The sequence below is a fragment of the Dreissena polymorpha genome, chromosome 2 (genome assembly GCF_020536995.1).
Source record: "Dreissena polymorpha isolate Duluth1 chromosome 2, UMN_Dpol_1.0, whole genome shotgun sequence".
Lineage (NCBI taxonomy): Eukaryota > Metazoa > Mollusca > Bivalvia > Myida > Dreissenidae > Dreissena > Dreissena polymorpha.
The window spans coordinates 129,784,299-129,802,593 of NC_068356.1; the positions used below are offsets into that span (position 1 = coordinate 129,784,299).

The 18,295-nt window shown below is 35.4% G+C and overlaps 1 protein-coding gene across 1 annotated transcript in view; it reads right to left on the reverse strand.

Moving 5' to 3' along the window:
- Positions 1-8,162: 8,162 nt before the first annotated feature.
- Positions 8,163-18,295, reverse strand: part of LOC127868986 (CD109 antigen-like) — a 201,784-nt gene continuing 191,651 nt past the window's right edge. Inside the window, exons 30-34 of the mRNA XM_052411213.1 lie at positions 15,591-15,653; positions 15,287-15,396; positions 14,478-14,625; positions 9,566-9,668; positions 8,163-8,428 (exon numbers count right to left, since the gene is read on the reverse strand). Of these exons, the coding sequence (XP_052267173.1) occupies positions 8,334-8,428; positions 9,566-9,668; positions 14,478-14,625; positions 15,287-15,396; positions 15,591-15,653 (519 nt within the window). The 3' untranslated portion in view covers positions 8,163-8,333. The remainder of the gene's footprint in view (positions 8,429-9,565; positions 9,669-14,477; positions 14,626-15,286; positions 15,397-15,590; positions 15,654-18,295) is intronic.

The following is an 18,295-nucleotide window of genomic DNA, read 5'->3' on the forward strand; positions in this document are numbered from 1 at the left end:
GAGTGGTGAAGGGTCAAGGTCAAGGTCATCCTACAAGGTCAAACGTCATATAGGGGGACATTGTGTTTTACAAACGCATCTTGTTTTTTCTTAATTTTATTCTTGATTTTTTACTGGAATTTTTTTAGTATGAAGCATTTAATGACAAACTACAATACATGCCAAAATCTGTGAAAAGGTCCCTTGAAATGACCTCTACATAATGCCAGCAGGCACGAATGAATACATTCGAATATTTTATAGGCCGATTCGAGAGAAATCCCCTGAAATTTGGCCGCATCACTGTGTCTGTGGGCAACGTTAAGGATGTAACACTGTTGAATGTACGGAATTCCGGACTACTCTATGCATGTTCAAACGACATGAAGAATTTCAGGGTCTGTACTCGGTCACTAAATCGTCAGGGGGGGGCATAATTGACTATCGATAAACACAATCTTGATTTCAAGATGAGCAAAAACACTACCGAAATAGTTAAGTGTCACGTTTAGAGAAAGTCGCTTAATTATCTAACCACAAATGTTTGCCGTACTCGGTCAGAACGTCTGGAAATCGTCCCTGAACGCCTGAATAGGCTACCCTTATATATGTCAGTTTGCTGTATTTGCTTTTTTGAATTCAATTTTATATCGAAATGCATTGTGCTAAAATATGCCATTTACAACTCGCAATGAGATTTAAAAAGACCCGCGTCATGCGGAAATGGTTCGTATGCCATATTCGCTCATCATAGCTATAGCCCACCCAGCCTGCGCATCTCTCAGTCTGATCAGGAGATACATAATGAGACCATACAACCTTGAGTGATATTAAAGCGGACAGCATCGCCCCTGACCAGACTACGCAAATGCACAGACTGGGCTTGAGCTACGCTGACCGAAATGCCATAATACCCATTTTGCATTACGCGGCTATGAATTTGTGATTTGCATGTTTCGAAAGAAAACTGCGTGTTAAATATTAGCATACGATATATTTCGATGGTGGAGAAATAAACTCATAATAGGCCATGTGAGGGCACATATGATGGGAACTTCCGTAGAATAATTTGTATCTACTATCTGTGGTTTGACTATAAGAACACACAGTTCATGCGGTGAATATGCGACTAACAAGTGAAAAAACACATTCAATAAGTTAACTTTTGTTTTCAATATAATTATTTAGAAACGTAAATTTCAAACTTAATTTCAAAGTCAGCATTTTCGCAACTCATGTTCAACGTTTTATAAATTGAGAACTGTGAATATAAACAAGCTTAACCTTATACTATTTCGTTGTTTTAACCCGTGCAATTGATAATACATGAGATATCGCCGCTACCTGTTGAGACCTAAAGAACGTTTTACCCCGCTGTAGTAAGAAGCATTATCAACGAGATTACGCAACAGACGCGTGATAGTGTATTGGACTCTTTGATCAGCAGTAGTTTTATTTTCCCGCATCTATTAATAGCCTCAGATTATGAATGACCTGTGCTGAGAAAAAATACCACGTGATTAAGACGCATCAGATAGTGAACTATTGTAAAAACTCATAAACATTCTTTTCCGCGACACGTATATTTCTAACATTGTTTATTGATTCTTTTCTATATAGGCTCCGTTAAAAAATATTCCATTTTACACGATATTCACATTATGTTTTCATTTGTGAATGAATACAGTTTAAGAACTCAAACCTCTGGCATAAATTATACAACTCTTTCTCGGCGTGGATGCGGCAGATGCTGCAGTTATCAGGTTTATCTTAGCTAAGAAAAAACTGGCTTGAAACGCGTGGTTCTTACCTAATCTTATATCCTCGGTATGGATCGGCTATGGGTTGGTGCGCCTTGAGTAAATGCCTAAATGTATAATAGTTTCTGCTCCGTAGCTTGAAATTAAAACATATAGTTTTACATAATTATTCACCTCGCATGTCGTGTGGCTTTCCTATGGCTGGTTGGGATCCAGGCCACAGTTATTTAAAATGAAAAGTAACAAGCCGACCCACAACACACGGTTAATTATTTACCTTGCATTATTCTATTACTTTGACTCATTTGTTTTCAAAATAGGTTATATAACTTTACTACTGAATTTAGAATGATCAATATGTTTAGATTTTCCATCACATGACATGTTCTAGAAGACTTGCCAGCAGGCACGAATGAATACATTCGAATATTTTATAGGCCGATTCGAGAGAAATCCCCTGAAATTTGGCCGCATCACTGTGTCTGTGGGCAACGTTAAGGATGTAACACTGTTGAATGTACGGAATTCCGGACTACTCTATGCATGTTCAAACGACATGAAGAATTTCAGGGTCTGTACTCGGTCACTAAATCGTCAGGGGGGGCATAATTGACTATCGATAAACACAATCTTGATTTCAAGATGAGCAAAAACACTACCGAAATAGTTAAGTGTCACGTTTAGAGAAAGTCGCTTAATTATCTAACCACAAATGTTTGCCGTACTCGGTCAGAACGTCTGGAAATCGTCCCTGAACGCCTGAATAGGCTACCCTTATATATGTCAGTTTGCTGTATTTGCTTTTTTGAATTCAATTTTATATCGAAATGCATTGTGCTAAAATATGCCATTTACAACTCGCAATGAGATTTAAAAAGACCCGCGTCATGCGGAAATGGTTCGTATGCCATATTCGCTCATCATAGCTATAGCCCACCCAGCCTGCGCATCTCTCAGTCTGATCAGGAGATACATAATGAGACCATACAACCTTGAGTGATATTAAAGCGGACAGCATCGCCCCTGACCAGTAGTGCGTTCAGTTACAGCGAACGTTCGCCAATGATGGTTCGTTTGCGATTCGGTCTTATTGAACGATAAGTTCGGCGCGAACGTTTCAAGATGGCGGCTCCCAGAAAATTGATTGCGATGTTGATGGCGGAAATCGCTAATAACACAGAAAGTACTTATCTAACAGATATTTCAAAAATAATAAAACCTATAATAATTTGATTATAATTATAAGTGGTGTGGATGCGATAGTGTTATTTTTCATTAGCGATCGAAATTTAGTGTAAGAGGTGCATTGAATCAGTTATAAAACAAAGCCCTAAAACAGCGCAATACATTACAATCTTCAAATGTAGTTGTAATTTTCTTTTACATTTAATGAATTTTCGTTTCGTTTACATTTAATGAAAATATTAATAAATTTTAGCATTCAAATGGAAAAAAACACCTGCATATTTTGCGAATTGAACTGTCTTTGAATGCACATCTATATTGAAAACTCTTTTGTAGTGATAATGAGGTATACAAATCTGGCATTTTATTATACCATAATCTATACATTTATTTTACCCAAGTATTTTATATCCGTATTATGATCAAACGCGATTGCTTGTTTTCACGATGATGTTTCGAACACTGCAAAAACGCACGATCTTTACACGTTATTACATCGGAGTTTACATTTGCAGGTACCCGTTAAATATGATAATTGTGTAGCAGTAAATTTCTACAATATTTTAAATGTATTTCATTATAAAACACTTAAGTGTTATGTTTAAACTGGTTAATATACATACTTAATAGTTCCTGTTAATCCATTTCAGACAAATGTACGCCTGTTTTTTAAATATGTTCAAATGTTTTATTAAAGCAACTGTTAAGTGTTTGGCTTAATATGCCAAGAGATGACACGGAGGTATCATAAATTGTGTTTAATGACCAGACACATGTGGTTAATGACCCCATACTGAGTCATACAAATATAGGTCCCTGGGTTTATGACACCCTGTTTTCTTAGTAATTGTCTGGACAGTATCCGATCATATCGAGATAATTGGTTTGTGATGAAGGGGCAATTAAACAATGGGTGGTTAAACATGCTGAAATAAGGAGTGTCAAAATTGGTGTGAACAATTAAATAAAAACATTTACATGTATCAAGAGGATTTAGTTAATCTGCAACAAGGTAAGTTTTTACGGACATATAGGTTCAAATAGTTTCTTTATGTTGATTAAATAAAATCAATCAATTTGTTGTTTGTTTTCGTCCTTATTTGTGTTCATTCATTGGATTCTATTTAATCTGAAAGAATTTCAATTTCTGAGTATTTTGCTGTTCTTAAAAAGGGTCGCGAATATGATTGAAATCTTATCACGATGCGGATCATCAAACGCAAACAAAAGCAGAATGGCCGCAGTGTTGACGGCCAAAATTTGAGGATGCACAAACGCGACGTCATTATCGGAATCCCCAAAACCTCATATACACTTTGTTTATTGTTCAATTCATTTTTGTACTACAAAAAAAGGAAACAATATCGAAGTAACACTGAACAAATACAACATATTTATTTGTCCGCCATCTTGGTTTCGCTAGCGAACTATAGCGAACTACCTCCCAAGAGGGTTCGCTTCGGTTCGCGAACGTTCGCGGCGAACCGAGCGTTCAGTAGCGAACGTTCGCGACCGTTCGCGAACTATAGCGAACGTTCGCTGTAACTGAACGCACTACAGACTACGCAAATGCACAGACTGGGCTTGAGCTACGCTGACCGAAATGCCATAATACCCATTTTGCATTACGCGGCTATGAATTTGTGATTTGCATGTTTCGAAAGAAAACTGCGTGTTAAATATTAGCATACGATATATTTCGATGGTGGAGAAATAAACTCATAATAGGCCATGTGAGGGCACATATGATGGGAACTTCCGTAGAATAATTTGTATCTACTATCTGTGGTTTGACTATAAGAACACACAGTTCATGCGGTGAATATGCGACTAACAAGTGAAAAAACACATTCAATAAGTTAACTTTTGTTTTCAATATAATTATTTAGAAACGTAAATTTCAAACTTAATTTCAAAGTCAGCATTTTCGCAACTCATGTTCAACGTTTTATAAATTGAGAACTGTGAATATAAACAAGCTTAACCTTATACTATTTCGTTGTTTTAACCCGTGCAATTGATAATACATGAGATATCGCCGCTACCTGTTGAGACCTAAAGAACGTTTTACCCCGCTGTAGTAAGAAGCATTATCAACGAGATTACGCAACAGACGCGTGATAGTGTATTGGACTCTTTGATCAGCAGTAGTTTTATTTTCCCGCATCTATTAATAGCCTCAGATTATGAATGACCTGTGCTGAGAAAAAATACCACGTGATTAAGACGCATCAGATAGTGAACTATTGTAAAAACTCATAAACATTCTTTTCCGCGACACGTATATTTCTAACATTGTTTATTGATTCTTTTCTATATAGGCTCCGTTAAAAAATATTCCATTTTACACGATATTCACATTATGTTTTCATTTGTGAATGAATACAGTTTAAGAACTCAAACCTCTGGCATAAATTATACAACTCTTTCTCGGCGTGGATGCGGCAGATGCTGCAGTTATCAGGTTTATCTTAGCTAAGAAAAAACTGGCTTGAAACGCGTGGTTCTTACCTAATCTTATATCCTCGGTATGGATCGGCTATGGGTTGGTGCGCCTTGAGTAAATGCCTAAATGTATAATAGTTTCTGCTCCGTAGCTTGAAATTAAAACATATAGTTTTACATAATTATTCACCTCGCATGTCGTGTGGCTTTCCTATGGCTGGTTGGGATCCAGGCCACAGTTATTTAAAATGAAAAGTAACAAGCCGACCCACAACACTTGGTTAATTATTTACCTTGCATTATTCTATTACTTTGACTCATTTGTTTTCAAAATAGGTTATATAACTTTACTACTGAATTTAGAATGATCAATATGTTTAGATTTTCCATCACATGACATGTTCTAGAAGACTTGCCAGCAGGCACGAATGAATACATTCGAATATTTTATAGGCCGATTCGAGAGAAATCCCCTGAAATTTGGCCGCATCACTGTGTCTGTAGGCAACGTTAAGGATGTAACACTGTTGAATGTACGGAATTCCGGACTACTCTATGCATGTTCAAACGACATGAAGAATTTCAGGGTCTGTACTCGGTCACTAAATCGTCAGGGGGGGGGGGCATAATTGACTATCGATAAACACAATCTTGATTTCAAGATGAGCAAAAACACTACCGAAATAGTTATGTGTCACGTTTAGAGAAAGTCGCTTAATTATCTAACCACAAATGTTTGCCGTACTCGGTCAGAACGTCTGGAAATCGTCCCTGAACGCCTGAATAGGCTACCCTTATATGTCAGTTTGCTGTATTTGCTTTTTTGAATTCAATTTTATATCGAAATGCATTGTGCTAAAATATGCCATTTACAACTCGCAATGAGATTTAAAAAGACCCGCGTCATGCGGAAATGGTTCGTATGCCATATTCGCTCATCATAGCTATAGCCCACCCAGCCTGCGCATCTCTCAGTCTGATCAGGAAAAACATAATGAGACCATACAACCTTGAGTGATTTTAAAGCGGACAGCATCGCCCCTGACCAGACTACGCAAATGCACAGACTGGGCTTGAGCTACGCTGACCGAAATGCCATAATACCCATTTTGCATTACGCGGCTATGAATTTGTGATTTGCATGTTTCGAAAGAAAACTGCGTGTTAAATATTAACATACGATATATTTCGATGGTGGAGAAATAAACTCATAATAAGCCATGTGAGGGCACATATGATGGGAACTTCCGTAGAATAATGTGTATCTACTATCTGTGGTTTGACTATAATAACACACATTTCATGCGGTGAATATGCGACTAACAAGTGAAAAAACACATTCAATAAGTTAACTTTTGTTTTCAATATAATTATTTAGAAACGTAAATTTCAAACTTAATTTCAAAGTCAGCATTTTCGCAACTCATGTTCAACGTTTTATAAATTGAGAACTGTGAATATAAACAAGCTTAACCTTATACTATTTCGTTGTTTTAACCCGTGCAATTGACAATACATGAGATATCGCCGCTACCTGTTGAGAACAAAAGAACGTTTTACCCCGCTGTAGTAAGAAGCATTATCAACGAGATTACGCAACAGACGCGCGATAGTGTATTGGACTCTTTGATCAGCAGTAGTTTTATTTTCCCGCAACTATTAATAGCCTCAGATTATGAATGACCTGTGCTGAGAAAAAATACCACGTGATTAAGACGCAGCAGATAGTGAACTATTGTAAAAACTCATAAACATTCTTTTCCGCGACACGTATATTTCTTACATTGTTTATTGATTCTTTTCTATATAGGCTCCGTTAAAAAATATTCCATTTTACACGATATTCACATTATGTTTTCATTTGTGAATGAATACAGTTTAAGAACTCAAACCTCTGGCATAAATTATACAACTCTTTCTCGGCGTGGATGCGGCAGATGCTGCAGTTATCAGGTTTATCTTAGCTAAGAAAAAAACTGGCTTGAAACGCGTGGTTCTTACCTAATCATATATCCTCGGTATGGATCGGCTATGGGTTGGTGCGCCTTGAGTAAATGCCTAAATTTATAATAGTTTCTGCTCCGTAGCTTGAAATTAAAACATATAGTTTTACATAATTATTCACCTCGCATGTCGTGTGGCTTTCCTATGGCTGGTTGGGATCCAGGCCACAGTTATTTAAAATGAAAAGTAACAAGCCGACCCACAACACTTGGTCAATTATTTACCTTGCATTATTCTATTACTTTGACTCATTTGTTTTCAAAATAGGTTATATAACTTTACTACTGAATTTAGAATGATCAATATGTTTAGATTTTCCATCACATGACATGTTCTAGAAGACAATATAGCATGACTTTCATCCATCTTATTTGAAGTCAACAAGAAACATGAAATAAGTAAACAGTGCTGAATACGACATTCGAACATGTTATTACCGGTAATTTGATATAACTGTAAAAACAGTTTCATTTTCAAAGTATGTTTATGTTGGGAAGCTGGGGGTATCCGTGTCTTATGTTCACATTTCTAGTTCGTTGTACGAATCGATAGTTATCAATCAAATCTTTTAAATCCATTTACAAAATAGTTTCACATATATTCTCCTTTTTGTGTGAAATCCCTGTTTTTACTATTTTGAAATAAAGCCGCCAGGATAGCGGACTGTTTTATATCGCTATTTCGAGCGCCTTTGAACGCACATCTCGAGTATGAAAAGGGCGCTGTATAAATGTGGTATATGGTTTAGGGTTGTCGGTTTATTGAAGAAAGAATACAAACCAATGAAAATCAACGTATAAGCTGTAATTTTCTTACAACTATATCTTTTCTTCTGTGCAAAATTCACGTATGTATAAATACACTCAATACACTCATTAATGAAACACAATCTTATCGATATATTTTTCTATTTAATAGTGTTTTGTTCGTAAAAGACGATTGTGGTATTGTAACTTTCGTTTACGTCTTGCAGAAGTCACATTCGGGACCGCAAACATCACAAATCTCTGATCCCCGTATGGCTGCAGGAACATAGAACTCCGTCACTTGTTTCGCTGAAAGAATATTCAGACATAGACCGTCAGGTAATCACATTCTCAATCATTTATTGCGTTGACCAGTTATGGTTGTGTTCGATAATTGTAAATAACAGCACAATGCTGCATAGTCCCACCATGTTAACTTCAACTCATTAAATAAACAATATTTGTATTGTAAACATATAGTATTGTGATACATGTATTGGTATACTAAGAATTACGTTTACTTTAGTTTATATGGTATACTCCAACTTAGTTGTAGCAATAAGTTAATGTTTTATTTTCTTACCCAATTCTTAATTTATTGTTTACCGCTGACCCTTCTAGAGATATTACGTTGGAGAAATTAAAAGCGAATGGGTTCATGCTTTGATTTATTTCGTGTCCTTGAACCGTCTTATTAACTCGTGGGAGCAAGATATTCAATTGATCAAAATACATTTGGTTTAACGCGTATTTGAAAATGGCTGTAGGAAGGTTAACCCGATTTAAGACAAAATAAATCGGACAGATTCGCGTTTTAGATGCTTTTCTCAACTGCGAGTATTACGTTTAACCACGATTAAGTTATCAGATTTCAACGACTTACTATGCCGTTCCCATGAGGTAACGATGCCGTTACTACAACTAACTTAGTCGATACTACGACTTTTTAAGTTGTTTTAACGTGTTATTTAGTCATAAGATTCAGTTACCAAGTCCTGATTACGACATAAATAAAACGGGCACATGCAAATTCTAATATAGCGGTTGTTAGGGAGACTTTGGTATGTTTATCAGTTCGCTTCGACAAATGTATGTTATATATAGCTTGATTAATATACTCTTAATGGCAGTTTCTCCGATGGGAAGCGTTTTTCAATTTTATATGCATTTAAACAAAATTACGTTAACTGAGCGGTGAGTATACCTAAAACAAAACAAAACGACAAATAAGAAAACGCGAAATGTATCCTCTTACCTTAGATATTTGGATACGCAAACGTAGAACAAGAGTTTGTAGCCTCAAAGATGTTGTAAAAAAAATTACGACGAAATAAAGCATAACCAAAATACATTGAACTTCAAAAATACTGTCGTCACGTATTTCGATTTGTATTTAAACTATTACTGGCGGAGAAAAACATATACTAGTATTCAACATACACCTACCTGGATTATAATAATCGAATATTCTAACGGGAACCGGTTGAATCCCGGCAACCATCCCTGACCTGTGGAAAGTCAAGGTCGTGCACGTGTCTCCCGAGGAAATCTGAAACGTTGATTGCAATTACTGACTATATACATCATAATGTAAACATTTGCGATTTAATACACATGCAAACATATAATACAATATATAACAACTGAACCTCATGTATATTCCGGTAAGATCCGTAATAGACTTTTAATTTATGAAATGAAAATCGTGCATTATATATTCGGGATTTTCGTAACTAAAGGAGTTGTCTCCCATTCGGGTAGGTATCGGGTAAAAAGCGGTCCGTCTAAAATGCGTATATGACTCATATCCGCGGATATGACCGAAAAGTGCGGATATGGACGAATACAGACAATATCGACACTTTTTCTGCAATGTTCAATTCAATGTTTAATATAAAAAAATACGATATGTGTTAAATATGTTAGTATTGTCTCAAAATAGAACACTTTAATATACATTATCATTTTTCCAACTCTAAATTCATATCCGCGAACATGACGAAGTGCCAGAAGATTGTTTTAGAGCTACACATCACAAACAATATAACCACGCCGACACCACACATGTTTTGTTTTATAAGTTTACATAATGTTTATATTATATACTGTATGTATTATTATTCTTGATGTCGTCTCAAAGCTTTAGTATTTAGATATACAATATGCTTTAGAAAATAGTAAAGTATTTTTGGGCCGATTATTGCCAGACAAGAGGTAATTAATGATGTTACTTTTCCTTGGTTATATTTTTTTTGAATTCAAAATGTTGAATTTATTTAAATATACTGAATGTTATGAATGCAGTAAATATTGTCTGAAATGTCACTGTTTCACGTGGCATTTTTCATTTGAAAATAAATGATGACTTCAAAATGCGAATATGATAAAATCGACGAATGTGGTTTATCCAATAAAGGATCTATATTTGTATTGCTATAATAACTTTATGCAAGGTAAAACTATCTTATATTTGATTGTAACTATTTATTTTATGCTTTCCGGTGGTTTATAGAGAAATATCAGTGAATTTAAACTGATAATTTCACTATTTGAAACAGTGAAAATGAACAGTGAAAATTATCGATAATTTTCACTATTTACTGTGAAATGACGTCATTTTTTTGACGAAATGACGTCATTATCCCAGCGAACATCTTTAGTTACACTCTTTAACAATGTATATAAACTGTGAAAAAAGAATAAAATAAAAAAGAAAATTTCTTGGATTCGGTGGCATATAGATTTTTATTCACTCGTGATCATTGAAAATATATATTTTCACTCGTGGCTGCGCCACTCGTGAAAATATTATTTCTATGATCACTCGTGAATTAAAGAGATATTATGGACATCTTACAGTTGATAGGTTTCTATTGCAACCGTTGTTTAATTTTGGTGTTTTCACTTCATATACACTTATATTTGCTAATACAGCATCAACGAAAAATCTAAAATTTTAGCGGGACATGCATTGCTTTTCAATAACAGCGCAACTATACTGGTTATAATCATTCTTGAAACATTTAAATGTAGCACTTCGATATCCTTTGTTCATTTGAATAAATGAAATAACGTGCATATTTTTACGTACCAATAAACTATGATATATAGTGACAATGAAATATAAAATACTTTTACCTTGCATAAAGTTATTATAGCACTACAAATATAGATCATTTATTGGATAAACCACATTCGTCGATTTTATCATATTCGCGCATTTAAAATCAGCATTTATTTTCAAATGAAAAATGACACTTGAAACAGTAACATTTCAGACAATATTTACTGCATTTATAACATTCAGTATATTTCAAAAATGCAACATTTTGAATTCAAATAAAATATAACCAGGGAAAAGTAACATCATTAATTATTTTGAGACAATACTAACATATTTAATACATATTGTGTATTTTTCATTAAACATTGAAATAAACATTGCAGAAAAAGTGTCGATATTGCTTATATTCGTCCATATCCGCACGTTTCGGTCATATCCGCGGATATCAGTCATATACGCATTTTAGACGGACCGCTTTTTACCCGGAATACTCGGGATACCTACCCGAATGGGAGACAACTACTTTAGTAACGAAAAGACCGAATACGGCTTATTGAAGACACTTGTGAATATTCATGTTAGGAACGACCGCATTTTGACATTTACCGATGACATAATGGTAACTGCGCAATACCATGGAATGGTTGTTGTTTAGTTCACGACGCGAATATGGATTTTTATGCCCTCGGCAGGATGGCATATAGCAGTCGCACTGTCCGTCTGTCAGTCTGTCTGTCCGTCAGGCATTCCGTTTTCCAGAGTTTTTTTCACGCAACACTTGAAGACATTGAGCTGATTTGTGGCATGTGAGTCTACTTACATGACCTACAGATGAAGTGAAAAAAAAGTTCCATTCCGTTGATTTTTGCCGAAGATACGGGCATTGAACTGATCAATTTTTTACGCAAGGCTTTCAGATATTGAGCTGATTTTTTGGTAAGTGATTCAACCTACATGACTTACAAATGAAGTGTGAGTTTCGTTCCGGTCCGTTGATTTTTGCTTAAGTTATGGGCCTTGTTTTCTCTTATATAGCTGCTGTGGGACGTCAAAGCGCAGTAGGGGCATTGTGTTTCACAAACGCAGCTCTGGTTTTTTCATAATCCAAATGAATGTGTACATTACTTGCATAGTATTTAGTGAATAATTATGTCTAAGCATCCGCATGGAAATTTTGCAGCATTGCGTAAACCGTTTATATATCGATACACTGACTTTGATAATTTAAGCGAATCACAGGTGGTAAGCGTGTGCCTATGATATTAAAAAACATAGTCTTGAATGAAAACTTATTAGTTTATAAATAAAAAATCAACTTCTCTAAAAATAAAATTCACTATCAAATACATATATATATATATATATATATATATATATATATATATATATATATATATATATATATATATATATATATATATATATATATATATATATATATATATATATATATATAACAAGGTATCCAACTCAAAATGACCCGAAAATAGGGTGCATCGCTTTGAACAGCCATTACTTCATCTAAATTTTCAGCGATTTCCATGAACTCAGTTTTATTAGACGCAGAAATGAATTTCCTGTCTGAAAATTTACATATCTTGCAATATTTTTTTACAAATGCTGGGTCAAATTTTAAGAAATAACACGATACACAACTCGCGTTACCTACTCGTCGACGAGCCGACCCGTACCAAGACTTAAATCTTCACGAGATCGTGTAGATCTGGGAACCAAGACACACATTGCGTTGGACCAATGAAATCGCTCGTTACAAGACGCCACACGCGCACCGTGTGTTTTAAATGTCGTCCAGTTGAAAAGTGTGTAAACAAAGGTTTCAAAAGGCTCTGGACAGTTAGTATTGATGCATTATGTAACGGCAAGAAAGATAAGAATGTTTTCTCATACGTTTTATTGAATTATGGTACCGAGGTCCGTGAACTTTGCAGGAAAATGCCCTTTACTCCGCGAAGATTTCAGTCTTGGATCGGATCAGACCGTCGACGAGTAGGTCAGAGAAGTTGATTTTTTTTCTAATTTTACTATTTATTCATTGAAAATGATGTTTTTACTAATATATATCATAGCCACCCGTTAACCACTTGTGAAGCGAATGGGTTATTTTGTTTCGTTCACTGCTAGTATAATTACAATCAAGGTTAACACACAATACAACAATATTTCCTATAGATTTAAGAGTAAAATTAAAGGTACATATTTCGAGAAGTACTAACACTTAACAGTCGGTTATATTGTTAACAAGAGATGTGTTTGTCAGAAACACAATGCCCCCTATTGCGCCGCTTTGAAGCCATATATTTGACCTTTGACCTTGAAGAATGACATTATTATTATTATTATCTTCAATAAGGCAAAAGTTATTGCAAAACTTTAACGAAGGTTAAAGTTTAGGGACACACACATACAATGAATGACAGACAGACAGACTGACAGACAGGCCAAAAACAATATGCCACCGATCTTTTGATCCGGGGGCATAAAAAAAGAATCAGAAGATCAGCTCGAGGTTACATTATACTAAATCATTTTGTATCCCCCTGTGGTCGAAAAAAAACAACCTATTTCTAAAGAGTTCCTTATATCTTCGAGTTTAAAAGCTATTAAGCAATCGTATCGCTTCTTAATTGAGATTATTTCCTGCCTCCTATGTGCGCCTGCAACATGTTGGTGCATTTAATTGGGGATTTCGTTGAAAGATGAACGTCTGGGTTGCGTTTATTGAAGTTCGGGGCTTTTTTCAAAATTTCACGTCCGAAACTCTGTTTTCCGAGGCTGCTAGCCTTTGGGCGAATTTTACTCTCTCAGAAGTTGCGAAACCATATACATGTATCTTGACTTCATTAATTGAACGAGGACAGATTTGTATTTAAAATTATACCGGTCTTGCAAAATTTAATGTACATTATTGTTTATGAAATACAATATGAAATTAGTGTAATAAAACCTCGAAACCAATATATTTTGTTAGCAAGCCCCACTAACCACCACCAAGATGGATAACTGATATGCCGCTGTTTATAAATCTCGCTTTGGCCGAAGCGAATGTTTTAATTGGTGCTTTTTTCATTGGACCATATCGAATGATTGGCGAACACTTATTCGCACCAGGTTAAATATATCGCATAATTCATTAGTACAAACCCTATAGAACATTACCCAATTATATACATTATAACGATTATATAAAAGGATGTATTAACACCATATCAACTATGTTCGTTATAGCATTTTTTAGGATATTACCTATTCCCTGTCAAGGCTATGTAATATTACCTCATCGAAGTACAAAACGACCTTTTTTGACTCTAATTCTAGTCGCCTTTGCAACGGTACAGATAGCACACTGACCACATCCGGGAAGAAACCGGAAGGAGTTCCCAACTCCATGACGGCCATTGAACTTGAGCCTGTATCAAGCCACCTGATTGCAAAAGAGAGTATTTTTAAACTTGCCAAGTAAATATTCAGATTGGTTACCATAATGAAGTACTGCTGTTGTCGTATATTAGTCAGTAGGCGTAAAATCTTTTCCATATGCGTATTTGCCGAAGATACATAGTACTGGTCAGGAAAGATCATACCTTAGAGAGGGAACAATTAAAAATAACTTGATAGACCAATAGGCCGAAGATACTGATTACTCCGACTGGTCAAGCAAAATCCTAACCTTAGACGTTAAAGTGGCAACAATTAAAAATAACTTAATTTTTTTCTAACACAATTTCAAATGCGATTGTTACGTGTAAAGATAATTTTATATTTAAATGTTTTAACCAGTGATTATTACAATCACGCTTAAACATAAACAAAAAAGTCGAGTTCTCATAGTTACATTTTACATTAAATAACATTAAGGTTTGTCGGGCATTCGTTCACATCATCACTCGCTGGGCTATTGATAAACTCAAACTTAAATCCGATCAATTGAAATAAATGTTAATGACAGTATTACAACTTATTTTTTTTAAGAAACACTTCATAACTCATCATTTCGAATCTGCTTATATATTTCTTTGTTGTTCATGTATTTACATCATCATTTGATATTCGGAAAAAACAACAACAACAGCATAATCACTTACTTGGCGCATGCGCGAACATCAAAATCGTTAAGTGTTTCACGCTGAAGTGACACTCGGAGTTCAAAACTTTGCTTTTGATCGTCCTCGTCGATATTGTATGAAATCTCAATCTGCAATTAAACCAACAGTTATCTAACCAATTTCACACAGCCACTTCTATGTGCACAGACACCACATGGCATTTTCAAAATAAACATCAAGGGAACTGACCTGCTAACTTATAAAGAAATATCAGTTAATACTGATAGAATACCCGTATGCAGTGCGAGGGAAAACAATGAAAAAAATTGAAGTACCAACTAACCTGAACGAGGGCCATTCCTTGTCCACTTGCAGTAATGGTAACTTCTCCAACGTCCTTTGGTAACTGTCAACAAATAAGATACATTAATGCAACAAAATTACTCCAAACCACATGCTTAATTGTGTTTAATTTAATAAAGGTTGTGCGAAATAAATTCTAAAGTTGCGCGAGTAAACTTCGGAATTAACATAGAATTTTGAGCTTGGTGGTAAACCAAAAGTGTTCAGTTAGACATGGTCACAGTTAAAACATTGTTTTAATAAAAGCCAAATGCCTTGAAACAAAATCGATGGTAGTAAGTTGAAACATAACATAACGTTCTACTGTATACGTCATCATACGGGAAAATAAAAGCGAAAACAAGCCATTAACCTTTTCTTTGTGGTGAAACAGTTTCGATTGTATTACTTAACAAAAATCCGTTGATCTTTTTTTGTATTGAAAAACAGTTACGTCCCATAGTTTACTTAAAAATGTATGATGAATTATATGGAGACTACAGCTTTCTCCAATTAATTCGACACATCAACATCCATCCCAAGTTAATCTGAAAACGTTTAGACACACAATGATATTCCGTATTCCAAAGAGAGCTTCACCCAACTCAAACCCACCTCACGCGTTTGTAGGACTCGAGCGTTAAAGCTGGTGATCGACAAGGTCTCGCTTACACCTGTACCCACGATGTTGACATTCAAGTTGAACGACTCCGAGAAGACCAGAGCGGCCATTTCAGCCAAGGCTTGTAGTGCGACGACAGTGTCCTGAAAAACAAGGACATTTCGACATCTGTGAACGGTAAGTTTAGAATCGCGCATATAGTATCGGTGTACTTGTACCGTTGCTTACTGGTTCGATTGTTTTGCGGTATTTAATCATGAGATACCAGATCGATAAATTGGTTGGAGGAGTTTTATTTTCAAGCTAATAACCAGCGTGCAGTGAAGTGAAATATAGTTGCACTTTATGCGCACGTTACGTAATGCACTGAACGAGTCGACCAGGTTTGACGGATTGTGACTTCTGCAGTGAAAACATTGAAACTATAGAACATCTTTTTTGGGAGTGCAAACACATCCAGCCTATTTGGAATCAATTAACATCTTTTCTTGAACAACAGCAACTAAACGTTAAACTATCTTTCTTAAATGTAAGTTTCGGAATTAACTCATTGAAATCAATAGACGGTAATAATATTGTGAATTTTATGGTTATATTGATGAAATATTTTATCTTAAACATGAAGTACAAAAAACAAGTACCAAATTTTAATTGTTTTGTCCATAGTCTTAAACTAAAAATCCAGATTGAGAAAGAAATAGCCCTCAGTAATGACACATTACAAATCTTTGAACAAAAATGGAATCGGATTAAATTCTCATAATGTTTTGTCCACTTATATACATTTTCACTCTGATGTTAGTTTATCTTTCTAAAATAGTTTTGTTTATGTCTATATATATATTTTTTTTTCAATCTGACAAGATCATTGTGAAGATACAACAAAACACACAAATACAGTATGCTTTCTTCCGACTTTTTTACAACTCATCATTTTTCACAACTATTCCTCTGTTGTTCTTTTCTTTTCTCTCTAAAAAAAATAAAAAATAATATATATATATGAGCGTATCTTGTATATGTATAACATGTCTGAACTGTATTGCTTTATACAATCACTGTTTTGTGTGATCATATACATGTTTACATTATATGTATGATATTGAATAAAAAAAAAAAAAAAAAGGTTTGACGGATTGAGACAGTCATGAATCTTAAAACCGATACGTATATCACAATTGTCCATTTGAAATCGTCATCGTAAAAACATAGGAATTGCTTGGTAACTATGTAAGTGTAGGACCCTTGCCCTCAAAACGACATAAAGTATTGCGCGAAACAAGGCAGCATTGTGTTCTTCTTAAGTAAACGAGCGACCATTGTCGTGTTGGCGAGCAAAAGTCAGTACATACAAACCTGCGTGGACGAGAAACCTCCTTCGGCGTTCCGTTGTGCGGTGATCCACTTGAGCACTTGAAGTCCGTTCTGTCGGTCAGCCTTGATGGCAAGCGACAGCAGCACGTACGATGTGAGCTCCACATCCACCGCAGCGCCCTTCCGGCTCTCCCAGGGCTTCGCAGTTCCGGTCGTAGCGGTAATCGCTCGTTCCCAGTGTTTCGTACCCGCTAGAAAAATATGTATTGAAAACATAAAAATGGCCTTTTATATGCACTGGTGATTTGGTTTGGTTCCATTTACGTTTCCAACGATTGTTAATGTATGGTAAATACAGGAAAGAAACTGCCGGAACAGTTGGCAAACAAAGCAAAATATAATACGTACTGACGCTGTTTAATGTTTTATTCGGCCTTGCTTAAACGTACATAATACATTTTTATTGTTTGACATATGTTGACAATAACATTACCATCTACAATAGACTTGGATTCTAGTTTGGCAAGAAGCTGATCCGCCTTTGGACGTGCCGCCAGCTGTAAGGCGTATAACACCTGGGCTTGTTCGTACGTATCCGTCAGTCCGTCAACCTTCCCTTCTAGATACGCAAATGCCTTGTACTTCGCAGCGGAAATGACTTCAGCAGTCTTGAACGGAATATCATAGCTTGATTAATAATGACAAATTATCTCTAACATTCAACATAAGCTTATAGTGTTGTATTTGTCACCATACTCAAATTCGAAGTA